The sequence below is a fragment of the Takifugu rubripes genome, chromosome 22 (assembly GCF_901000725.2).
Source record: "Takifugu rubripes chromosome 22, fTakRub1.2, whole genome shotgun sequence".
NCBI lineage: Eukaryota > Metazoa > Chordata > Actinopteri > Tetraodontiformes > Tetraodontidae > Takifugu > Takifugu rubripes.
Window position 1 is genome coordinate 8,270,482 of NC_042306.1, and position 27,472 is coordinate 8,297,953.

Sequence of the window (27,472 nt, forward strand, 5' to 3'; positions counted from 1 at the left end):
GAGAAGATGAACAGACACAGACATTTGTCATACATGTAAAGTAAATATACATGATGGTGAACAAAACCTGAGCAAGTCAGTGGGGTAAAAGGTCAGTGCACAATTATTTGGTCTGTGATACCTGTGGATATATGCAGTGAGAGACAGCAATGTAAAAGCTGATACACACTGCATTACTGTAGCTGGTATGATTATGATCATATGATCACTGCTTTTCCTCAACTTTGATTCAAGGTTAGAAAAGGCTGAAAGCTCCATCTTTGCATTTCAATGTCACATTCCTTCACAGGACTCTTTCCCACCATGAATCATTGCTCTGGGTACATTTGTAATAATATAATTTTAAACTCATGATTCTGGACTGTTGTTGATGACCGTGTCAAAAGACCTCCAGGTGCAGGAGAGGCTTCTGCACGTGCACACATGTGCCAGTCTATTTCACCAATTTTACCTCATTAATTCAGATGGCCTTACTCACTAAACATCATAAATCACTGCAAGACTAGCAGCCCAGGCCCTACCTATTTGTTCTCCCTCTCCACCTTATCCTTGTTCCACCTCTGCTCCCAAGTCATCTATCGCTCTTCAGATCACCTTTTAATTTTCTCTTTTCCTTTTCCTGCTGCGCTCTTCCAGTGAAGTTTGTAGTCCGCAGTCCGAACGCTACGCTGATGGATTGGCTGTCATTGGTAGGCCTGAAGATTAGCCCAAGGGCAAACCCCCTCCTGTTCCCTAGGTGCCACACTGAAGATGAATAACTGTTTATTGAACTAATGCATAGTGACTCCATCCTCACTTCATAATAGGGTTAAAATCAGTCTGACTGGACTTCCTCCCCTCCTTTCTGTCTGTCACTCCTCCTACCTCTGTGCTCTCTACAGCAGATAAACCACTGCCCTGATGCAATGTGACAGTCTATGTTTGCTTCTTGTTTGCTCCCTGACAACCCAGGAAATTGGCTTTTCATCTTACAAAAAACACCACACTCCACATATTAGAGGGCATTAATCTTATTATGAGAAGCCCTGGATAATTGGAAATGTATGCTTTCATTTAATGCCAGTGTACGGTGGGTGCATTATACTTGAGCTTTTTCAACCTTTTGTTTCAGTTCGGGCATGTTGTATATTCCTAACCAAGTAAATAAATACTGGAAGCATGAAAGGTATTTGAATGTCACTGCGACGTGTGTTTCTCTTATATACATTTATGGTGGTGAAAGGGATTTTGGACAGCAGTTTACTTTTATTCAAGGGTTTACTTTTACCACCAGTGAAGCTCTGTTCTCAGAATTTTTAGATTTTTCACATCCACACGTCCCTCCTTTAAGGATCAGGTGTTTATTTGTATTTATAAATTATGATTATTTAATAAATGTGTTTTTCCTGTCCTGATTTTGCTGTTCATATGAGGTTGGTGACGTAAATAATTCTGCCTATATACCAATAACTAGCTTCAAAGCAACATTTTTTGTTCTTAACCACTATATAACTGCTGCAGATGATAACAGGGTTTAATTCTTTATGAGTCACCAGCTCAATCTATGTTAGCATTTTGGTACTTTGCTCAAGATCACCATGGCAGTGCTCAGAAGGTGACTTGGTCCCCTCCCCCTGCTACCAGAACACTTTCCATGTTTTGTCCACGCCAGGGCTTGAACCGACAACTTTCCTGTGGTCAACCGACAACTCTCACCTGGACTACCGCTTACATCAATGCGACTGTTTATGAAAATGTGAATGTTTTACAGGCTGTTCTATCTAATGGTTCCAGCAGGCCAATTGCACAATCCCTCAAAACTTGTAACATCTGTGGCCTTGTGCTGTGTGATGAACTGCACATTCTAGGGTGGCCTTTAATTGTGGGAAGCCTGAGGCACACCTCTGTAGTAATCAGGCTGTCTAACAAATACGTATCTTGATTAGATTTATCTGCGTAAATGAGAAGTGCTCAGAAACAGAGATTTGGGTAGATTTGTGAACAATATTTGAGAGACGTGGTAACATTGTGTACATAGAAATGGTCTTAGATCTTTGAGTTCAGCTCATGAAAAATTGGGGGGAAAAAGTGTTGCATTGATATTTTTGTATCACTGCACGCCTTAATAGGGAAAAGTTCAAATTGTAATTGTTTATTTTTGAGATCAGATGCTGGTGAGAATGAAGAAGTTTAAGATCTAAGATCTAGCTTGTAAAAACAAAGCGGTGTCATATAACAGTTGACTTCATGAGATTACCCCTACTGTGGTTTCTATACCTTTTAAATTACTTTTCATAATATATGATTAAATTTATTTATAAAGTAAAAATTAAATACAGGGACACAGGGAAACCCTGTCAAATTCCATGTTCCATTCTAAAATCTTTGTGTATTAAAACCTTCCTCAATAATGTGGCTAAACATGAGGCAAAATTTTCACGATCATTGTTTAGCAATAAGATAGGATGCCAGTTGTCCAGTACTAAAAAATCTTTCTGTTGCTGTAGGAATAGTTATTAAACCTTGGCATAACAAGGAAATTCTTTGTTAAGACTCTTGATAAAATCATTAATCAAAAAGGGGGCAAGCTGGATAGACAGTGTCTAAAATTCTTAGATAAACCCATCTGTCCCTGGGGATTTTTTCAACTTGAGTTTTTTAATGTCATCTGTATATTCCCCATCATTAGTCTATGACATAATAATTGATCAAAATCTCCAGATGTCAGAGCCTCCTCTAAGAAATCAAAAGAAAAATCACTTTAATTTCATAAAAGCTTAGATTTTTATAATATGACTGTGCCACCTAAAGATCATTCGTTATCTCTCTTAATTTGCCCTTGTTTCTCTAATCTGAAAAAAGTAACTTCAATTTTGTTTGCCCTCTTCAAGCCATTTGGCCTTTAAAGGTATAAAAGCTCTATTGACTTTATTAATATTGATAACTGATCTTGTTTCAGTTGTAATGTTTGCAAATGTGCCTCTTGAACCTCTGAAATATTTTAAGGTGGTACAGAAGATAAAGATATCTCATCTATTAAATCTCTTTTGGATGTTTTTATTTTTTTAAATAGTTGATCCTATTTTCATTAAGCATTTAATACCGTATTTAAAGTTTGAAACAACTCTTCCTGTTTTCCTGTAGCCCGCATTGCTATGGCCCTAAACATTACCAATAAAGAATATTATACCCAAAGAGCAGTCTGAGTGAGCTCTAGCGATCCTGTGTGGAGAAAGTTTTAGACCAACACCCACTTCTGCAGCTCTGCTCTATGGAAGAGGGGACCAATGGAAGTTTCTTCTCATTAGAAGATAGTTCTCAAACCCCGGGAGACTTTCAGGTGTGTCTTTGAAAATACTGTCCTGCTTTTCAAATGTTTTTCCCTCACCAGAATCTTCCAAAATGGATTTTTTTAAATTTAATTTCGACACCAGGTTTCACCATAGAAATAGTGAAAAATTTAAGAGGTTGTGAGTTACGTTTATTTGAAGAGCTGAGTGACATAACTACACATTGGTAAAGTAGGTCTTTGATGCACCTTTTCCATTAAAATTGGATAAAGCTACAGAAAAATTGAAAAGTTCTGAAAAAGCGCTTACCTCTTCTCCGCCATCTTGGATTGTTGGCTATCTGCAATCATTACTGAGTCAGTTATGAGTTAGTTAGTCAGTTAAATCTAAATCTAGCGGATTTTCGTATCGTCCTGTTGATTTTTTTCCCCTCAAAAGCAAGTAGCAACAAATCTAGTGACTTTTTCTGATGTTTTGGAGACTGATGTGAAATCATGTAATTTAGTGTTGTGTCACTACTATCGTCGAAGAACAGCGGGCGCTGAATGAGCTCCTCCCCTGTTTCAAGGCACACAGGCGAGCTCCCAGCACCCTCCCGTAGCAGCTCCAGCTGCAGTCAGAGCAGAGAAAGCACTTTGGTGACTTTGAAGCACAGAAAAGTCATTTGGAACTGCTTCGCATCCCATTTTCCATTGACATGGAAACTGCACCTGCAAAGATTCTGAGCTGCAGTGTAATAATGGCACAATTCACTCCATTCCTGAGGGAGTGGCCATGCTCCATCTTCATTCATAGATTTGGTAGCATATATCTTGAAAAGATGGTCTCTTTGATGAAGATTAACAAATAATCACAGAGGAGTCACCTCACCGGTGAACACCTGCAGTCCGTCCTGAGACTCCGTGCACTCAACCTCACACCAGTGAACTTCTCAACAAGAAAATATGCTAAGCATCCAGCTTTGGCAAAATGGCATAATAACGACAATATAATGTTATGACTTGGTAATATTACGGAATACATGATTTTTATTTTTATTTTTTGGCTTTCTTTGGTGCATGCTTTGTATACACTTTGTGTAATTGTGACAGGAGAGTTAAAAAGTTATAAAGTTTCTGTATTTTTATTTTGTAATATTATTGCTTCCTCTCTTTTGATTCATAATACTGTCATAATACTGAAACATTTATCTTTTTTCGGTTCAATAAATATTTATTCTGTTTAGCCTGACTTTAATCGTGCTTTGAATTCTGGCTCCCTCTGGTTTACATCGTAACCAATATAACAGTAAGTCAAAGGGTACTGAAAATACATTCTCCTCACTCATTTCTCACCACACCATCACCAACCACACATTTTTGGACAGAAATAAAAAGTATTTACTGAGAGAAAAGCACTGCTGCCACAGTGATACATGAGGGGCAACTGGAGCAAGCGACAAATCTTAGTCACTGGCCAGAAATTGTCAAAGTACAATTAAAGGTTTTTATTTTTAGGTTTGTTGCTTATTTGCCAAAAGCAGTTAAACACAGCTGAAATTAATTCATCGTTGAGGTTCATTTTAACACTGTCAGTCTTGAAAGGTTTATTTTTGTGTCCATTTGTGTCCGTAGTGCTTGGCACAGAGGGAAAAGGCAGTTTTTCCTGTTTCATTGATATTTTCTTCTACACTTCTACAATTTCCTGCCTTTCTGAAAAGAGCTTGTTGGAAAACGTGTGTTTGTGTGTTTATGAGAGGTTTTACACTGCCTAGATAATGATGGTATGTTCACGTTGGGCATGCTGGGTTATCGAAGCATCAATGTTAGCATTTAGACCAAAGTTCTAGAGCAAAGAGACGTAGATAACCTTTCTGAGATTGCATCAAGGTCATCTTAGGTTGTCCATTCATATGTCCCTGTCTGTAGCAACTGTCATAATCCAGCTGAGCCACTGCTGTATTAATCAGAACACATAATATGTTCACACATTTTGTTAACAAATGCAAAAAAAAAAGAAAACCTGAAACCAAAAAGATGTGGTGTTACTGCGATATAAAATCAGTGGGAGAATGTTCTTGACACGTCACTGAATTCTCACAGAATCTCAGATAAGCTATCAGAGATATGAAGCACAAGCCCACCTGATCACCAAAGTAAGATGAACTTTGCATCCCTGCACTTGATGCAGATGACTTGATGCAAGATAGCAGCACTGTCACCAAATGACTACGCATGAGTACATAGTCATACATGATGCTTGTCTTTGTGCAAGATTTGGATTTAATCTGTGTTGTCAGTGTAGATCACAGAAGCTGTTGCCCTTGATGATGGTTTTGAGAAATTTGAGAAGATCTGATGTTCTATGGGGATCAGGATAGATTCAACTTGCATCACGCCGGTATTGCGTCGGTCCCACATGGCTCCTTTGTTGGCAGGACTTACACTCACTGTCAAAACTCTCTAGTGAGGTATACACCAAAGGTGCACACTATACCATTGGGGATGGTTTTTTTTACACTGTGTATTTCTTCTGCATTTCTCTTTATTTCTTAGAGCTCATGAAACAGTTCAGGAGAGCTTAAGGAAATAAATCTGCAGATGTTAATGTTTACACAAATCTTGTTAAGGTCTAATTTCTTCAACCATAGATCATTCATCGCCAATTGCACCATGTAATATATGGCAGAACAAACACACCAACGCACAATTAGAAATGCTCCACTGTGCACAAGTTGTGGTGCAGAGCCAATACGTAACAAAATCTAAAAGCCGTAAATATTTATAAATCACACAAAATGCATAGTTGACTGCATTGAAGTGATTCTTCTCCTGTAATTGCGCACATAAAAAGCACATTTCTCCTCCAAAAGGCATGGAAACTGTGCATGGAAAACCTTTTCTTTGGCCATTGAACTTACCAAAGTTTATCAAATCATGTTTGTCCCGTCTCTAATCTTGTCTCTGTTTTCGAAAGGTAAAAAGTGAAATGCGCACCTAAAACCTGGATAAAAGAAGAGAAAATGACTGAAGTGGACAGTGAGCGATACATCTAAATGCGATTTAGATGCCACTGAGGTCAGCAAATGCAATCAGTATGAGTAATGGCATTTTATGTGGATGGCGGTTGATGCGGTGTCTGCACTGGAAGGTGACCTGGTGGGATAAGTCAGATGATAGAAAAGAACAAGGATTTCAAATTGATAAACCACTTTGTTTTTACTTAAGCAAGCTGAGCACAGAACTGCTGAAAATGTTATACAAGGTTTACTGACTCAGTGAGAAATTAGCGAAGTAAATGTTGTATCAAGTATCACCCCGGTAGGTTTGCAGCTCTCCAGAGTGTCGTGGCTTTTCGGTAGAAACTCCAGTCACTGTGGACGCTGGTGACTGCTATTGGGTCCAAACATGGAGTAAAAACTGTTTCATTGACCTGAGACTAAACAAAACAATTTATAACCATGATAAAGCCATAAAATCTGGTCTTGTGACTCATGAAAGAATTGTCAAGGTGGCGATTTTTGCAACAATTACAATATGCAAGTACCGGTGTGACCCAAAGATTCACAACACCAAATCAAAACGAGAAAAGTTCCGAAAAGTGCGACTGGCATCTACATGAAAAAGCTACATTAGCACTGGAGAATGTGTCCGCCGTTCTGTTTTTGGGAGACGATAAAGAAGATTGAAAGCAACACAGCCTTGGCTGGGAAATCAAAAATAGAACTTAATGTGCTTCTTACCTTAACACTGACTCCATATAAGGCATGAGTTTGTCTGGTTATAAACCTTTTTTTTTGTTTTTATTTTTTTTTTTTGTCTTTGCACTTGGTTATCTAGAAAGCTATGTGCACTTGTCCACACCTCAGGTTAGATGGAGCATTATTTACAGCGCTGTATCAGCACACTTTTGTGACCACATCAGAAGATTGCTTAATGATTTTCTGCTCAACAAAATCTAACCTAACTCAGTATTTAAAATAGTTTGCCATTCATAATGCCGATGTGTTTGCCGTCTTTCAGTATGGTAACACCACCAAGGACATAACATCACTAACAAGCTTCTTACTTGGATGTTTAGCATAGACACTTACAGTTTTCCAAATGCCAAAACAGAAGGCAGATATTAAAAAATAAAAATACTCAAATACAGTAACAGGGTCGGAATTATCAAATATGAGAAACGGTTAAGCATAACATAACTCATTCACCATATATAGTATTTCTCATCCCACGAGACTGTGCTGTAACCCAAAAGAAAGTTAGAAAAGGGGATCCTCTTCCGGTAGCTCAACTGTGAATACTCCTGAAATGTTCCTCTATACATATCAAAATCACCTCTGTCTTTTCAAGTTGGAGGTGTTTTAATCAACATTTTTAAAATCATAGCTTCTCATCAGTTCTGAACGACAAAAATCTCTGTTGTATTGGGTTGTAGAGTTTGCTCAGAGCAATCCATCATACATTAGATCTTGTCAAAGCGAATCGGAGTCCTCTTCCTTGAACTTCACACCATCACTTTGTAGTTTGTCCAAATGCTGCCATATATACTAGATTCTTTCTCCAAGACAAAAAGCCACACAGTATGGCTTCAAAGTCAAACCCTGCCTGATGAGTCAGTTTACTGTGGTCAACTTAATTTTGTCCCTGAAGCAGCAACACTTTTTTTTGTGGTGTCAGTCCTGAATCAGACCTCCTGAATTAAGCTAGCTAGCTAGCTGCACAGCTGGGCCAACTCCGGTTCAGGAGAAGCATTGGGAAGTTTGGAGTTGAACATCTGGAGAGAGTCCTTGATGCGTGCGACCTCTCCAGCCGAAAGCTTCAGCCGGTGGCGCAGCAGACAGGAGAAGAGATCAAGTGGCTGTGGCGCTGGGGGGGACAGTCGGTTGATCCGGTCCCTCATCTCCAAAAGCATCTGAAAGGCAGCATCCTGTGTACCCTGTGTGTAGGGATAGTCCAGCTGGAGAATCAGATCCTTGATGCCTTCAGGGTCAAAGTGCATGCTGTACCCAAACACTTTCAGTGTGTTTATCTTCATATAACCCAGGTTGGACGTCTGGTCATCCAAGTCCAGAGGTTCGTAGAAGAGTGTTTCGTTAACTGTTGGATCGTCGGTGATGATGCGGCTTCGCAGATAGATGTGCACCGTTTCGAAGAAGGACTTCCATTGGCTGCCCAGAGACAGTGTCCAGTTGTAACACTGTGCTGTGACCACAGCGTCCAGTCGAGTTCTCTCCCAGTTAGCGAATTCCGGCTGATTTACTGGCATGAACCAACTCTCAGAGTGACTACCGCCAAAGGGATTGACATAAATTGCTGGTACAGGCTCAAGTGTGGAATTCTTAGTGGAGCATATTTGGAAAGAAATGCCCATCAGCATGTGGATGAGGTTGGACTTATTCTTGTTGCTTTTAAGTGTTAACAACATTCTCTTCCTCCACGCTGGATTGAACCAGCTTCCCAGGCGGACATCATTGCTGATGTAGATGGCGTGGACTTCTATTCTACTGTCTAGCCGCTGGAGGAGATACTTCACCTATAGAAGAAGAAATACACGTTATAGTGGAGGTCTTTCACAAGAAAAAGCATCTGTGTCAATCTGTGATGCATATGTTTGCCCACATGATGATTAGGTTATATGAGAACGAAATGGTATTTTAATCGTGAGGGCATATTTACATGGTGGCAAACATTAGTATTTGCTGAAATCAGTTTTCATGACGTTGTTTGCACTCATTTACAGCCTAGCATATGGGGAGATGTTACACCTCACCCAAACGCTTGCTGGTAGGCTTTGTGTTATCCTAGTCTGGTAAGAATCAACAAAGTGGGCGCCTGTGCTAAAAAAGTACTATTTTTCACACAAGGACCTCAACATCAGGGATATCCAAGTCCAGGTTCAGATAGTGGTCCAGAGACGGGGCAACGCTGGGTCGACAGGCACCGAGATGGAGGATGTTGCCGTGATGACAGGCTCCACATCGGGTCGAGTTGTCCATAGCACAGGAGGAGCAGGATAAGGCTGATGTGCCAACGATGCAGGGTATGACTCCCTGGCAGGTTGGATGCTCCACGGGGCAAACACAGCTCTTCGCCTCCTCAGAAAAGAATCCCAGGACACTGTGCTCATTGCAGTAGAGCAGAGACTGAGCCTTAGTCAACCAGAACCCTGCAGGCCTACAAAGAGAAAAACACCAATGATGCACTTCATATAGGGCAGAATATTACAGCCCCAAAACAAGTGTGGCATGCTGGTGTGGAGGGATGAATAAAAAAAAGAACATCTTTAAAGTAACTTTGTAACTTTGAGGTTTTCAATAACCCCCGCCAAAAAAAGGATATCATAAAATCAGGCCCACAATGCACTGCAATATTCGCAACCACGGGCTTCATCTTTGCAAAGACGCAAACAGCAGTTTTATTTTTAACACAATTGGATTTTCATGATACTGGAGCCCAGATTTAAAGCACCCCCTGACTCTTTTACTGCTTCATACACATCAAAAACAAACAAATCACTTTCATGTATTACAGAAAAGCTAGTTGGACCGTTGCTCTGTCTTTATTAGAACTATACGGCAATTTTTACATGGCCAATTTCTGTTGTTACACAATTTTGAAGAAACACCTTAAAAAGATCTCGGTGTCCAACGGGAAAAAAAATGTCAGAGGGAAGCATTCACCGAATTAAATCATAGATGTGCAGCAATCTGTCTGCCTTTTTTCCAACCTCCTCCAGATACACAACACCATGAGGATGTGACAGCGAGACTGCACACTGTGCACTGACCACTCCACATTTATCCACTTATTCATATTCATTGCTATTCTGATCGTGTCCATCAGATGATTGCTGACATTTGCTCTCACCACAGTCATCTTACTCCCACATGCAGCTGCTGCTTTCTGCCTGGTAATAACCTCTTTCAATCATAGCCGTCCATCCTATCTTTCTTACATTCTGCTTACTGCTCCTCCCTGTGGTGCTAGATTGCTGCAGCTTCGTGGCTTTTCTAACCTACCTGGATCTTTGCACCCTGCTTGACCCTTCATACCTGTTTCGCTTTTCTTAAATTTCTGACTATTGACACTATGGTAGACATTGTTAGAATGGTTCAAAAACATATTTAAATTGAGTATTAAATGTGCCTGTCAAGCAAAGTTCATTTACAGCTGTCACTGTTGGGATTTCTGGGTTGTGTCTTGCTGCCTATTTAAGCAGGTTGTGCCTGCCTGTCAGTGCCGGGGTGTCTGTTCATGTTGGGAGTGTGTTTGTTGGTCTGGTGTGGGAGCTTGTTTGGGTTCCTTGGTGTTGGCTCCTGTTCCTGTGTTTCCTGTTGCCTTGGAGGGCCGCTCCTATTCCTGGTTTTCCTGGAGGGCCGCTCCTGTTCCTGTTCCGTGTCTCCTGGAGGACCGCTCCTGCTCCCCTGCAGTCTAGGAGGACTGCCTCTGCCCTCAGGGTCTCGGGGCACGTTCGTGAGGCGAGCGTGTCGCGCCGGACTCCCGAGTCCTCGCCGGTCCAGGAGGACTGCAGCCGTTTGAGGACTCACCGGTGTTCCGAGTTCCCGGCAGTCCAGGGGGACTGCGTCTGGTTTGGGAACTCGCCGATGGACCTTGGAGGAGCAGACGCTGCCTCCTAATCGCCAGCAGTCCAGGAGGACTGCTTTGTCGCCAGTGTCTCGGGGCACGTTCGTGAGGCGAGCGTGTCGCACCGGACTCCCGAGTCCTCGCCGGTCCAGGAGGACTGCAGCGTGTGGAGGACTCACCGGTGTTCCGAGTTCCCGGCAGTCCAGGGGGACTGCGTCTGGAGTAGCGTCTGGTTCGGGGACTCGCCGATGGACCTGGGACGGGCGGACGCTGCCTCCTGATCCCCATGCGGTCCAGGAGGACTGTTTCTGTTGATGTGTGCTCCCCTTCCCTGTAAATAAAGCCCTTGACCTCTCCACCACTGTGTCCTGGCCTGCGTTCGGGTCCGCTACCATCATGTAGCGTAACAGTCACAGCATGTTCTTCCATTAAGAACACTGCAATTTAGTGAAGTTTAATGTTGGTGCAAGAAAAGTTGAATCCAAAGAGACTTTGATCCAATTATGTTCATGAATTCAGCTCATATTAAATGTTTTAACATTGCAAAACATTTGCAAATACTCTTTTGTTCCTCTGCCAATTTTCATGGCCTTTACCTGAGGAAAAACCTCTGTCTGGTTCAAAATATTTAAGACTTTTTTATGCTGTCATAGATAAATGCAAAAAAAAAAAAAAAGGTTGCCCCACAATTACACTAATATTTATTCATCCATCTGATTTCCTCACAAAAATATTCAGTTAATGTGGAACTCGGCACCTACTGGCAAGTTTTCCTTCTGAAAGCCGGGGTTTGCTGTGAAGGTGAGATGAAAAGGCCGACATGCATAAATTACCATCCTCTTTGGTATATTAACAGTAGCAACAAATTCAGACGGAAAAACTGTCTCTGCCGATTTACTCCCGAGGCTAAGTTCAGCAAATCACACACAACATTGCTCAAATGCTCCGGCAATTCTTCTGCTGCCCCCCAGGCCTGAGTAAATAGACAAAAATGAATGATGATAAAATAAATGGATTTGAGCAGCAGAAAATAGGAAGCCATTGCAGCTGAGCATCCCATGATAATATGCTGTTGCTGGTATTAACTGGGTCAAGACTTTGACTGATGGGTGAGCCAGACAATCAGGGGGGAGAGAGAGCTGGAATGACAATAGAAGGGTGAGTAAGGGAGAAATGAAGACAGAAAGCCAGGCACTGCAAGTGAGAAGGGGGAGATGGAGTGACTGTTTCGGGGGAAAAGACTGTCAGGGAAATTAAAGTGTGCTGTAAACAAGTGGTAAGCTGTCAGCCTGGGAGAAGGCTTGATTACAGCGTGCCAAAATAACATGCTAGTTAACTCACAAGAGCCCTAAACATCAGTAACCAGACCCTTAATCTTGGCTTTCCCTTTTTTAAATCTAATTTCTGCTTCACTGCTCTTCTACTCATGACAGCAGAGTGGAGCCAATAACAGTGTTTGACTGGAGAAGGCAGCATGTAGAACAGACTCAGGACAGGAACTTATTTTTTCTCTGATATTCTACCACAGGGGTGCAATGTCAAATTACATGCTCTGACATTGCTTTAATGACATAAATTTGAGTAATTCTGAAGCATATAGTGGGAAATCAGACAAAGATGTGTGTGATTGTATTTGGTGTCATCTGTTTGTTTTTTGGGTTTTTTTTTTCAGGGCTGTCAAGACTCTTATCAGTCATTTCTTAATGACATCCATGTTTAGGTTGGGTCAACTTCCAGGACAAAACTAGTAAAAGTATTCTATGGCGATGGTACCTTAACTAAAAATGGTAATTGTTAGGAAGATGCTTTCATTTGATTGCTCAAAAATGTCCATAAATCACTATTATTATTATTATTATTGTTATTATTATTATTGTTATTATTATATAGTGTAAATGTTTGTCAGTGCAAATGTTTTGCATTGATTTGCTTTACAAGAATTCTACTGTCATAACTGCAGTGTGACAGTGGATAAACATTGTGATTATACTGGGACAGACAGGTGACGATGACTTGTTATTTTTGGAATGATGGTACATTTTCCCCTTAATCAGAAGTTAATTAAATAAAATATGATACCTATTGTTGGTACCTATATGGTCTGTTTCTATTCTGTATTTCTATTCTAAAATGTCTTCTCTTCCGGATAAATAAAATCTGAAACAGCAACAGCTTATTTGTGCTCCACCTGTCTACATCTCAACTTCCTTTGTGCGTAACTTTGGGAGTTTTACCGAATTCCCCACTGAGCTCTTTCTAGACTGATAACTGTAGACTTCCCAGCATACTTTGCTTGAACCAGCAAAGAAACAATCAACTTCTTTCTTACTCATTGGGGTTGTTTTGAACTGCTGTATCGCTGTGGGTTACCTCTCTCTGGGTAGACTGATGTCAGGTTGTTTAGGGCAGCGTTTGCTCAGGGTGAAGAGTTTCCTGACAATCTTCTGGGCTTTTCCCAGGATGGAGGCAGTGCTGGACTCCAGCTGCGTATACCGCTTCTGGAGTGACAAGTCGACTGACCAGAACTTGGCAATGACGGACACATTCAGGAAGCGATCAGTGGGCAGGCGCTTCAGAAAGGCTTTGAATTCATCTGTAGAGAGGGAAGAGGATGCACGAAAGGAGAAAAAAAAACAATCATTAAAGGCTGGAAAATATTTAAGATTTTAACAACGCTCATTTTTACTGCAACTATACTTGCCAGACAATGTTTCCTCGGTGGCACACATATATAATGAGATAATTAGGAGCTGGGTGGATGCTTGTGTGCTATTAAAATACAAAACAGCCCTCACGTTCTAATGAACTGTCATTACAGACTAAACACCTGCACTTCAATATGCAGTCACACTCATTTTCCTCAGCATTAGAAGCTTATTGAAGTCCCAGAAGGGTTAGCAGCACCTGTTAGCATTGTTTATGGATGGCAGAAATCATGCAGCCCAAATCAGGTAAGAACAATAAAAATAACAATAGAGGAACAATAGATTAATCAAAAGAGATCAAAGCCTTGGCCTTCTCACTGATCAGCATGGGGATTTTAAAATTTTACAGGTTTTTCATTGAGGTGTGTGTCTTATGCTGACTGTCAAGACCAACTAAAATAACAAAAAAATGCTTATAGGATTCAGCACCCCTGTTTAAGACCTCTGGGAAGATCTGGTAGACTCTACAGTTGAGCTTCATCTCAGCTACACCACTGCAAATACGGTTCTTCATAGAAGGGTTGTGAGAAGAAACCTCTCCCAAAACCTCACCTCAGAGTTCAGCTTCTGAACTATGACACGGACCATCCAGATGAGCCAGATGCCTTTTGGAATTAAGTCCTGTAGACCCATCAAGTTTGCAATCAGCAAAAAAATCTGAGGTTGAAAAAGTGGACGGCCTCAACAGATGATAACGGTCCTAAAATCACCTTAAAGTTGGACATTGGACCACCTCAGGAGGCACCAGCTGAAGGTTCTTTTATGGCTCTCACAGTGCCTTGAACCTTTTTTCCATTAATTTGTAAATTTAAAAGATTAAAGAAAAACATGGTTCTGTTTAAAATATAAAAGGGATGTGTCACCTGTAACTGACATTTTGAAAGATCATTTCATCTTCCACCACCTGAAGTGTTGAGATTTTGATCTTTCTCATGTCACTGTATAACTCTGAACAACTGTAGTATATCTGGCTTCAAAACTTCCAACACATTTAGATCTTCACTTCATTATTTGATGACTTGACAACAGCCTTGTGACCCATGAGTGACACATGGGTGATGCAAAAAAGAGGAGTTTCTCCTTGTATCTGCGTGGGTTCTGTCTGGGTCCTCCAGATTCCTCCCATAGTCCACAGACATGCAATTAGCAACTCTTTTGACTTTATCTGTAAATGTGAGTGTCAATGGTTGTTTGCCAGCCCTGTGATGAGCTGTCCCATGGTTTTACTGGCCAGCTTCTGCTCCGAATATAACTTAAGACACTGTAGATTTCCATAATTGCTACTCTCTCTGCTACTGTATGTTATCCTTGCAGGCCTTTGCTGCCTGAGCCACGTGTGTCTGTCTGTGTGCGTGTTTATGTGTGTGTGTGTGTGTCTGTGAAAGTTCTGACAAGGAAAAGACTGGGCACTGAACTGAAGATTGAGAATAATGTTGGACCATTTGCAGTGCTGGTTTAGCCAAAGTGTTCTGTTGTTAAGATCTCTGTACTTCTAGTCTGAACTGGTGGGTTGGTATTATCCCAGTATCATGCCTCTGGGAAACTTAAAGCTGTTATTTCTCTCCCTTTTTTTTCCCGAGGCCAGATCTGGAAGACCTTCTAGGATTAGCCGTGTGCTAGAGAATCATATTCCCATGTGCTGTTATTGGCAGGAAGACATGGAGGAAATCTGCAGCCAAAGCGACCCGAGCTGAGCAGGCGTGATGAGACGCAAGCCTATTACAATGTTCAGTGATCCCAAATGACTCAGTGGTCCATGTCTCTGTCTTTTTACGTATACCTATTTGCCTCCACTCCCCCATCCCACCTTTGCCGCTTCCGCTCGGTTTTACACCTGCCTCACCTCTTCCTGTCTATGCTGACATGGAGCTAAATTAGCAGCACAACATTAACTTTGTAATTACTGACTATCTTCCTCAGATGGGCTGTTTTTAGTGCTTGTTTGGTGTCACCTCTACTATCTTCACTGGAATACCTGTGTGTGGGTGTGTGGGCTGGGTGGGTGTGGTGGTAGGACTTTATTTCGAAAGGTGCTCCAATTACCCTTGATCCTGGAATTAATCTATCTAGTTCTATCCTCTGTGGGTGAATGAAGTGTGGAAATGAGAGAGGCTAAACGTGCGGCACATTGCAATTTAAAATATAACGATTGATGCTATGAAATTCGAATTTGAGCCTAATATCCTGACAGTTGGGGATATTCCTTAATCGTTACCACGGCTTCTACATAAGCTGCTGCCATCACACGTCTTTGTGTCACTGTAATAGTGAAGGGAGTCCTTTGAGGTTGGAGCTTTTTCCGCCCACCTGAAGATAGTCACAAATCTGCAGCTCATTAAGTTTTCGACATTTTCCAGCATCAGGTCAAAAAACAGTCAGTAATTGTGTCCCTCCTTAAGAGCGATGATGCAGGCAGAGGGGAGAGAGAGTCGGCTCGGCTAGCCACTTTTATTCACCGTGCCAGGGGAGGAGCTGCACAAAAGACTACAAATGTCCAATCAAAATGTCCAAATCCAATCGGCATCCACTTTCTGCCTCGCCACACCTCTTGTGTACTGGTGATACACATAAATGGAGATTAGATCAAATACAAGAGGGTTTGAATACTGTTCTGATGCACAACACAGGTCTGAAACAAACTCCAGTGTGAAATTTAAAGGCTGGGCAGAAAATCAGTCAACAGCCACCAACGGTGAGATGTGAGAGGATTATATTGATCTTTTCTGTAAACACTGCAACACAACCTGCTATCTATCCATACAGTGTCTCACATTCCTAGACACTCTATGGATCCACCCTTATTCTTTGTTCTACATCAGTGCCCCTATCGTTATACCTTTTTTCCCCCTCAAATGTTCTGATTTTCTCTATAAATCTGCACTGAGCAGTCTTTTAACATTGTTCAACCTAACCACCCCCCTTCATCACTCCTTTCTAACATGCTCATCATTATTTCTGCCATCACCCTTCTCAAATTTGTCTCTCTGTTTTTCTCCCTTTTCCTGACATTTATGACTCCATGTCCAAAATTTACGGCCAATTTGGCGGCTCAAAATCCATCAGATTAAGAGGGCATGGGTGTGGGGGGTGGAGTTGTTTTCCATAATGGGTGACTGCACTGCCCTGAGAGCTCCATCTTTGCTCCGAGCTAGTGATTCATGACATCATCAAGTAGAGACGACAGCTAAGTGACTGGCTGGCTGAGGGCTGTTCTTTCAGCTCCCTGCAAGGGCAGGAGGTATTTAAGTCTGAATTGGGATTTTGGGAGCCAGACATGTGTGGAAGGCCAGTGGTAGCATTGTCAGTCAAGAACATCAAGCTGTCCACAATGAGAGAAATGTGTCAAGCCTATAATTCCTTTCCATCTGCATGTTGTCTTGCAGCTTGGATGCTGTATATGATGAAAATCAGAACAAATTAGCTGGAAGACATCATTATGCAGTCATCATCACAGGTCCTTTGTCACAACTGAAAATTGGAACTGATGGGTTTACTAGAACCTGTCATGTGTAGGAGTGAACACTGTTGCTTGGAACATGCTCTTTGTTTCCCTGCAGTGCCCCTTGTCTGTCACTTACATCTTAAGTTAGTTCCTCTCATTAAATCCCATATGAGTCCTCAGAACAACAACTTCAAGAATCCTCCTTCTTCCTCTGTGCCTTTAAACCAGTCACAAACATGACAGACAGCGTGGATGGAGCTGGGATGTCTTCAGGCGATTAAAGCTGGATGGGAAACGGAGAGCGGAAAACAGGGGTCCAGAGCTGTCGAGTGAGCTCCCGTTTCTCGCACTTCAAAGCGTCACATTAAAGATACCGTCCCTCATATACACCCAACTCCACTCGCACAACAGTCACACACGCATACTCGCACGCATGCACAGAGGATCTGATGCTAGTCTTCAGTCATCGAGAAACTACAGCTCCTTTTTAGAGCCCTCAGCACTCGGTGGATGATCGATCCCTCGGAACACCAGCTCACTATTTTAGGTACAATTCACTAACTTAGAACACAAATCCTTTCAATCCACATGATAGCTCTTAACATGCGATGATGGAAATATAACACGTACATAGATGCAGTGCTGCTGGAAAGTATGTGCACTTGAACAGCTTAGATGTTGCTTTTGTTTTTCCACGATTTTCTTATTCATCATGACCAGTTTTATGTATGAAATGTCAGATATATGTTTATCAATTGCAGGTACTTGTTTATTGGGACTTGTTTAAGTAGCCCAAAAAATGAATTACTGATGAGAGGGTTCACATACGTTACATTTTCAATGTTTTTTTTAAATAAAATTATAGCGTTTCTCCATTATTTGAAAAGACACTTTGCAAACTGGGATTTGGATGTACATGTAATATGGTTATTTTAATGTTGTTGTTTTTTTTTCTTTACAAAAGCAGTGACCACGTTGGGAGAGTTCACACAGATTTAAGCTGTATATGCATACATATGTACACATACGTATACGTATACTCAGCAAAAAACTCTACATTAGAAAGTGATATTCTCTCTTCTTTTGCCCCAGCCATAGATCTAATGTTGACCTAATGTTGACCCCCTCCAGTAAACCGACAGGTCAGCACATTTAAAAAGCTCTTATTTAAACCCACAGGCTCAGTCACGGAGGGCCATCCTTCACTGAGAGATGAATAGACCAAATGACAGTGTTTTCATTCCCTTAAGAGACATCAGTAGGCATTGTTCGAAGGTGAGGAATTATAACTTTATGCAGAGCCACAAAAGGAACACACTTAGCACATTCCTGACATCAGAGGAGTAAAAACCCCACTTGATATGTGCACACAATCATGCATTTGTGGCAGATTCGCACATTGCTTCTCAGGGGAAATATTGTAGTCAGTCAGTCAGTCAGTCAGTCAGTCAGTCAGTCCGTCAGTCCGTCAGTCCGTCAGTCCGTCCGTCCGTCCGTCCGTCCGTCCGTCCGTCCGTCCGTCCATCTATCTATCTATCTATCTATCTATCTATCTATCTATCTATCTATCTATCTATCTATCTATCTATCTAGCTATCTATTCTTAGATTAACATTTTGTCTGGAATACAGATGGGCCACATGAAGCCACACATGAGCCACACCAAATGATCAAAATTACAAAAAATAGAAATAAAAAAGTTCCCAGTCAGGGGAGGATGCTGGATCTCTCCTTTGCAAAGTTATTTCAAGCCTCTTGGTGCTTCTTTTTTTTTTAGAATTCAGTGATTCTGTCTTTTCCCACAGGAGTCAGTAGACAGAAAAAATTCACATTATTATTTGGCATCATGCTTTATATTGGGCTTCCTTTGCTTCAAAAGTCCCCTTACAGTTCAACCACATGCAGAGAGCCTCAGGCCTCCACTAGCATGCTTCCTGTCTGCTTAAGTAAAATTGCTGCTCTTCCCTCTCACCAGGCTGCTGCATTATGCTCCAGGTCAGCCTAGAATGACTAGAGTTGAAACAAACGTTTCAGTATTTCGCTGCCCCTTACCTTAGCATACCGGTTTAAAGATGAACTACCTTCCTGACTCCTGTCGAGATATCAGAAATGGATAATGGTTCCCATCGAACTACAGAGGTGGGGGGTACTCTATAAAGCTGATTCCCACAGAGGGGAAAAATATTAAATTGGGGTTAGTTCTCACTGTTCTATTCATCATTGAAAGAAATCGGGATCATGTATGTTCTTTTCAGCAGCGATCGTTTTTAGGTGCGACATTGATCTGGGAGCTGCCTATTAAAGCCTCCACCTGCTGAAGGCATACCCTAAAGATCCACATGGTTCCTGATGCTTCTACCGCATATGGACCCCTTCATGCACAACGTTCACCGGCAGGGTGTCTTTGTAATGCTTTCTATTCAGGTTTTCTTTATTGTTGCACTTCCACAATGGTGAGCAGTCGGTATTGTTCTAGGATATTTTTTTTTTTTTTATTTACTTCTTTTGGAAACTGCAAGCTGTTTTGAAACTTGTCCGTAATATGTTCCCCAAGATCCTCTCCGATTCAATCTTATGAGTTAAAATCAATAACTCATATTTCATACTGAGCAGAGCACAGCCACGTCTTGTTGGGAGCTCCCAACACTAGACTAGACTAGAATGCTCATGGCAAAGCTGTGCTGAAGTTTGCATCCCATGGAGATCAACACTTTTATTTATTTTTTTGCTTTAGTAAAGCTGTAGGATGGTGTTCAAGGGCGTTTTCAGAGCAGCTGTGAACTTTTTTTTTTGCTTTTTCCCCCCCTGACATTCACCATGATTGAGATGTTGTGAAAAAAATGTGACATTGCATTTTATTATCCCCTGCAGATTTTTAGATTTTCGCTGTTTGGAGGGTATTTGGAAGAAAGATGAGGGGCACTGCTGCCAGACAGCACAGATCTCTGTGCATTTGAGAAGATTACAACGATGGGAAGAGGGAAATCCGTCTATTAAAGTACTTAAATGTCACTGCTCCTCTCACGCATGTGAAATATTGAAGGCCTTTGTTTTAAAGTCGTTGCAAGTTGGTCCACAACACAATCGGACCGTGCCTTCCTTTGAGGTGCGTTCAGTGTCATCGTTGCCTCACGTGTTTCCCAGACAACTATCACAGCGAATGAGGTGACGTTCAGAATCAGGCATCAGGAGGTCATAATAGATCAAAGATATGCTGCACGGTTTCAGAAAACCTGTATGCATCTTCTCCACAAACATTGTTTAATAAGAAACCTGCAAGAAATGGACAAGTACTGATACCAATCCCATTCGTAGAACTCTTAAAATAAGACGGCTTGAAGACATATTTTCCCTCTAATATTTGAACAACATGTGGTTCTCTTGTATTGGCTGAACATTAGAACTTCTGCACACGATATAAATACATATAAATCAGAGAAAAAAGTTCTAGTAGCTTCACTACTATGGTTTAATGCAAAAGATGCATGCATGGCAACACGTGCACTGAACCACTCTCAGGCACTCGTTAACATGCAGACGTTGTATAATAAGAGGAAGCCATTGTAGGGTCTGATGGCTCTACTAATAAGGGGAATTACCTTTGAATAGTCCAAGAGCCTGAGATAGAAAAACAGGCCCACATGTGTGTGGGTGTCTTCAGGCAGATGGGTTTTAACAGTGTACCCAGTGGAGCTGCAAATGATCACCAGTTACAGCTTCGCTGTGTTACCAGCAGCAGCATCACGCGTTCTTTATTTGTCATGTTTTGGAGCCAAACGGATGAGTAAACTGCAGTAAGACCACAATTTACAGCATCGTATTAATGAGAAATTACACATTGGGGGAAATTCTGCACATTCAGGATACAAAATGAATGCGACATAATATACACAACATTTGTCACACTATCTGTGCCATGCATTTGCTTTCTATCATTTCTGGATGACTGAAATTGTACATTTCCTGCTCTTAAAGGCAGCAGTTGGACATTTTATTCATATGTCCTCAGTTTCCTGTAGCTCATGTTTTTATAGTAATGTTTTTAGTCAAATCAAAATAATGTTAAACTCTTTTGGAACCTCAAGGACAGATTTGGCTTCAATATTATCTAAATATGTAATTCTGGCTGTGAAAGGGTTGCCAGACATCGCTGCATGTGATAAATTCAAAACCACCAATAACAAAAGTCCAATTTCCATATTCCAACTGTTCAATGACAAGTAAATATTGTCTAAAATCTAAAAAACACCATCTGCAAGAGCGTCAGCATCCCTTTTTGAACTGAATAATTTGGATTTAATTACTTGTGAACCAAAATTATTTGTCAATATTATATTGGCCTTTAAAAAAGCATCCACTGGCTTCTGTTTCCAAACTGCTTTTTGAGGTTATCATTTAGTGCATGCGACCTGAACTATGTGCCAATACGATACAGACCCTTCAGAACGGTTCTGATTGAGGACAAATTAAATCCAGGCAAACAACACAAAATACAATTGGTTCATTTTATAATTAGAAATACAGAGTTGCCCATCACAGATAAATTGAGCATTTCAACTTCTCAAAGATGGGAATCTTGCGGAGCCGAGAGCAACGTAAGTAAAAGACTGAAGTGTGGGACTGCCCTGAGCTCTCACTGCTGAAGGACTGAGAATTACTGCCCTGTCTGCTGAGACTGGAGGGTCAGGAGAAGGAGAGGCAGATTAAAAGAGATTGACTAAGAGAAGAAATAAGACAGAGGTTGCTGGAAGGGTTCTGGCCAGTGTTACTGCAGGTTACAGGAGGCTAACCTTCTGCTGGAGTATTAAAAATAGCCTTTATCATCTTAACTTTTTTTTTTTTAGCTTAACACAGAATGAAATAAATCCATTTAATATTAATACTATAATATTAATACTTTAAATTCCCAAGTGGTTTATGATACTTTTGTTAATGAGCTAATCATCTGAAACAATAAATTTGCTTCAGATCTAATCAGGCCACTCTGGCTGAGTCAGAGGTTTGATTCTTTACTGTCCACACTGTTAAGAGTGTAGCTTCTGTCTGGTGGTCCCAGCTGCACAGAAAGTGTCAGCGACTCTCCAGAGGCCCAATTACGAACCAGCTTATCAAGTGTTGCCGCTGTGTGTGCACACTCGTGTAAGTATGAGGATGATTGTGTGTCTGTGTGGGTCATGGCTGCATATGGGGCCTTTTCCGTTCACGGGCTGTTCATTAATGAGGCGATGGCATCTTTTGCGCTGTTTTTAAAGTTCACCTGGAAATCAACTTTCCAGACAGGAGAGCATACAGCCTCAAGGGTTGCTTTTGCGGCCTGACCTCAGTCAGAAAGCAGCTACCATCCGGTGCAGGAGCATGCCAATTAGTTTTATAGTCAAAATAAAACAACAAAAAAATCATCACGCCAGAAACCAACAACTATGAATCGTTAATGATCAAATGTGGAGAAGGTGTTGCCTGATTTCTGTGGGCTCATTCCACAGTTTAAGGAGTGAAGATTTTGTTTTTTTTGCACTTCTGATGCGAACAACAACTGAAACTCAACTGTATGAGGCACATGTGTCATCTGAACACATTTCTATGCAGCATGATTTAAATACTTGATCAGCTCTCCATAAGGGCAATTTAAATGCCATCTTTAATAAATTGGAATTAGATTTAAACAACTAAATATTAGTCAGTATAGTGATATTTCTAAAATTTCAATAAAGTGCATTTGTGCTGTGTACGTGTTTCTACTGAAGGGCGTTTTGGGCACGAGCTTTCTCAAATTTTTCATGAAATCTCATCTCCTGAGACTCTGCGGGGCGAAAGACAGACGTACACATCCTGTTGCATTACCTCAATGCGGTTGCATTGACAATATTAAAAATTGTCAAGATTATTTATTATTACTTCTAATTAAATAGTCAGTCCATAAGTTCTGTGTCACCGTAAATGTAACAAAGTGTTTCAGTTGCACTTTTGCAATATATTTCGAGATAAAATGTCTGAAAAACCTTTTCAAAGGAGCGCCTCAGTGATATTTTAGAGGTTTTTAGAAATTCATCTGTTTCCATTAGAGGTCTTTTATTGTGTCATTTTGACTTTGCTCATTTCTAAGGGTAATGGAAAACAGTCTAATGACATTACTAGTAAATATAGACGTACTTGTCATCCTTTACATCCTTTAAGAAAAAAAAAGAAAAAAAGACGTACTCAGTGCTTGAGCGTCCGAAGAACACAGCAGCACCTTTAGCAGGTGTTGTTGTTCCAGCAAAATACTTAAAGGATGAAATTAAAGTGGAGAACATTAATCGAAGTGGATGAAAAGCTCAAACTAACTCTTGGGATTACATTTGATGAGAGATTGAGTCCCTCTATGTATAGGGAGTTTTTAGCTGTTGAGGACCCTCAATGCAGCAGTTATCCGTTAAATGAGGCAGCCCACAGCACCTCTGCACCACCTTACTCTCAGTTATGCTTCAGAGTGGTTGGTCCTCTCCAGTAAGTGACACAGGAGAGATGATGGGAGCGTGCTCATCAGACCAACCAAGTCCCCAGAGAAAGATGGCACCTCCTCCCTCTCTTATCTCTACTTTTAGGATTAACAGTTTTTCCGAAGGTTGCCCAGGCTCACCTGAGGAAGAAAAAGAACTCTGTGTGTTTGTGTGTGTGTTTATCTCTTAAAAAAATGAATTCCTTAATTGTGGCTTGATTAAAAAAAAAGTCTTCCAATTATTATTAGCTGGTACAGTTTTCCAGCATCCATATTGAGTAATGTGGACTGAGCCAAAATGGAGGAAGAATCTGCATTTAATGATGACTTAATGATAAATTTAATGACGAAGTCCAGCAGGTTTAATTCCGCGTGAAATCCTGTTACTATTCTGTCTCTAACCAGCACTGAGTCCTTGGATAGATGGGACGGAAATAGAACAGGACAGAAATTATTTGTACTGTGCTTGTCTGTGTCCAGTGCCATCCATGGCCCCTAACAGTTCACCCTCCAGGCTTTTCTGATGCATCTTCTTTGTACTTACAGGCTTAGCAGAATTACCAGTGACGAGGCGGCGCACAGTCCCGGCATCACTTTGTCTCACCAGGAAACATGTGCAAACTGGAACTGCTGTTCACTGCCTGTCTCCAGGCACTTGCCCTGGGGTTGTTTAAAACAACCCCTAACGTGTTGACTAAAGAGAAGAAATATATGCGAATGACTTGTTTTATGCAATTTCAACTTTCACTCCTCCTCAGACTCCGTTATTACTGTCAGTTTTCAAAGTCTGACTCTGCACCTGTCGACTCGTCACAGCGTCTCGCCGCCTCTGTGTTTCTGTATGATCCACCTCCTTTCTCTTCCCCTCTCGCCAAATCCTCCTCCACAGACATCTGTGCGGCTTTGCTACTGCCAGTGGTCAAGCCATTTGAGACAGGAATAAAGAAAGCGGCTGCCCACTCATTTCCAACCCCCTTCACCCCCCCCCCCCCTCACCCTCGCCTCCTCAGCTCTTTTCCAAGTATGTCGGCGTTGCTTCAGCAAAGGTTTTTCTAAAGGTGAGACACGCGATGGCCTCCACTCACACATCTGAGTCACAGAAAAGATTTAAAAGTTAAAGTAAAACAGAGAAGAACTGATGAATAAAAACACATAAAAGATTATCACTGAAAATAACTGCACCCAGAATTAAACAAACAAAAAAAAATTGGTAAATAGAAAAAAAGTCTCTAATGACTCAAACGCAGCAGCACGATACTCATGAGAAAATTTAAAAAAAATCAGCAAAATTAAAAAAGTGTGTCTTAATTAGAGTGCAAAAAGGGAAAGTGCAATTCAAAGGCAAACATGGAAGGATGATCAATGGATTAATGGATGATGGATGTATGTATGTATGAATACATAAAGATAATTGGACACTTTTGGTCCCAATTTTTCCCTTCCCAACCACTTTGCCAGATTATCTTGTGTCTTATAAAATTGTCCTATACGTTTTTATTATAACATTGTCCTGTGCTGTGAGATGTTATTAATAAGATATTAAATTTGCTCAAGGAAGCAGGCATAAATAAAAATAACATTCGTGCTGTTGCCAGGATTTTCTCCATTCTTTTCTCTTTTAAGTGAAAAATAGACCACCATCATTCTCTCCTCCAAGTTGTGTTTGCCGGTTGTTGCCATGTTTATTCTTTGTACTATTAGATCATGTGTGATCACGCAAGATTTCTGGCTTGTTGGCACAAAAGTCTAGATCAGCGGTGGGACGGAATCTTGACCTGCCAACCTTTGACCCCAGTGACCCACTCAACGCTTACACTGACAGCTTGTAATAATTAATGTACTTGCATGATCTATGCCTGTTCTCTCCTCTCCCTGTCCTCATCCCCCTTCTCCTCCTCCTTTTTCCTTGTCGCTGTTGCTTTTAGGGGGTCATGCCCTGGGATTGAGTCCAGGGCATGACCAGGGCATGGGATTCTGGGAGCACACAGTACGAACAAAACATTTCAGTTCCTGATCTCTTAAGATTTAGAAAATCCTTACATGTGGACCCCGCTCTTCTCATAATTCATACATTAAAAGTTAAAATGATTCTAAAACAATTCAACCTCATTTCTTCCCAGTGCATCCCCATCACGGCCTGGAGCCCTTCCCTATGCTGATGATTGAACTTATCACTGACGAGTGATTGTCAGTTGTGGTGGATAAAGAGAATAAAGATAATAGCTGACCAGTATGTACGATAAATTTACAATAATCAACCAGGTTATATTTGTATAGACGAGCAATTCCTGCCTGACAGCATCGTGCGATCTAGCAATGGGCCTAAAGCAGCTAACACTAATCTCATAAATGAAAATGTAAATGTGTTCCTCAATAGGTTTGGTTTTTATTCAATAGCGCTTTCAAGCATAAAGGTGACAAGAGCTACAAAGGAAGGAAAAAAGAGCCACATTTTTTTTAAACTTGCAGAGAGAAAGATAGCAAAAACAGAGCATAAAGCTGCATGTGTGAAATGCCTCCCCTGTATAAACAAGGAGAAGGAGGGAGGAGGATTGCCAAATCTTGAGCCGCAGTCAAATTAATCTCTGAGAAAAAGATAATTGCCTAACTTTTCTGTCGCCTACATAAATCCAGCAAGCCCATTTGCCACACAGACACCCTGAAACAACACAACCCAACACAAACCAACAGCGTCTAAGATGGAAGCAGGCAGAGATTCAAAGTGTTGGGGTCCTGCTCATGCTCAGACATCTGCCAGAACTATTTGTAGGTGGTTCCAAGTATCAAACAGATTCCCCAATGCTCCCAGGGAGGCTTTTTAATTGGGATAAATGGACGAAGAGAGACAATTTCACAATTTGTACTGCATCACACGACTAGAGCAGCGAGACAAAAAGTAAGAGTAATGAAGACAAGATTAGAGGATGGAACGGAGAGAAGGGAAGTAAAATATTTATGATTGGATTCATTGAAACTTTATGCTGTATTTATGTTCATAAGGGAATGACTTATAATTTCGGCACATTTGTATGTGTTTTCTTTCCTGAAATCTCTCACTTCTTCCTGCATTGGCGCTGACAAAGTTTTGTTGGGATATGCTGTTGGGCTCAAGATTGAAATCAAACAGGTTAATTAAAAGCAAGGAAAATGAAGACAATTTAGACGAAAAGATTCACGGATACATAACCTTTGCCTTTTTTAAACTACAATCTTATTATAACATCTAGGATAGTAATTAGCAGCTGCCGTGAGCTTTTATTAGTTCCGATTGATAAGACTGAAATTTTTCTCCAGGGCAGAATTATCACCAAATATCTAATCATGCAGGATGTCCAACAGGGGTTTATGTGTCTTACACGGTGGACCTTGCTGACTTAAAGGTTTGTGTCTCTGTTCAGAATCAGAGGTGGCGCTCACAGAAGCCACTGGATCTCTGCAGGGCCAGCTCTTCCGTGGTGACAGACAAACAGACAGACATGTTGTTGCAGCAACATTTTGGACACCATCATTTTTCTTTTTCCAGACACTGAAAGTGGTTTTGGCAACACGATCCCATTGGTCCAGCCTAAACACTTTACATGAGGTGCACTGACACCATCACACATCCATCCATCACACGTGAGCGCGCGTGCTTCATGAGCCGCAAAATCAAACAAAATCCTGCTTTGGTAGTGAGAGCAAAAGGTCTTTCCTGGCTCTATCTCTCAGATGGGAAATTGCACTTCCTCTTTTCCAGCCCAACGATGGGGACTTGAATCTCAATTACTTAGAGGCTTCACCGTATGATTCATGTATGAGTGTCCTCATTAGTTACCTTGTCTGCACCATCATGCTCCACTCTGTGACACGTGTGTCGGCTGTGAAGATGCCACCACCCCCCACACACACACCCTCACCAGCCAACTTAACACTACAGAGGTCCAACGTAATGATTAGATGTTCGGTACCACTGTTATGGTAATTCCAACCCCATGTCAGAATTTCATCGTGCTTTTCATTCAAATTTAGTGGCT

The 27,472-nt window shown here is 41.2% G+C and overlaps 1 protein-coding gene across 1 annotated transcript in view; it reads right to left on the reverse strand.

The window, feature by feature from the left end:
* Positions 1–6,455: 6,455 nt before the first annotated feature.
* Positions 6,456–27,472, reverse strand: part of brinp2 (bone morphogenetic protein/retinoic acid inducible neural-specific 2) — a 125,670-nt gene continuing 104,653 nt past the window's right edge. The window contains exons 7-9 of the mRNA XM_011616381.2: positions 13,205–13,427; positions 9,118–9,424; positions 6,456–8,783 (exon numbers count right to left, since the gene is read on the reverse strand). Of these exons, the coding sequence (XP_011614683.2) occupies positions 7,962–8,783; positions 9,118–9,424; positions 13,205–13,427 (1,352 nt within the window). The 3' untranslated portion in view covers positions 6,456–7,961. The remainder of the gene's footprint in view (positions 8,784–9,117; positions 9,425–13,204; positions 13,428–27,472) is intronic.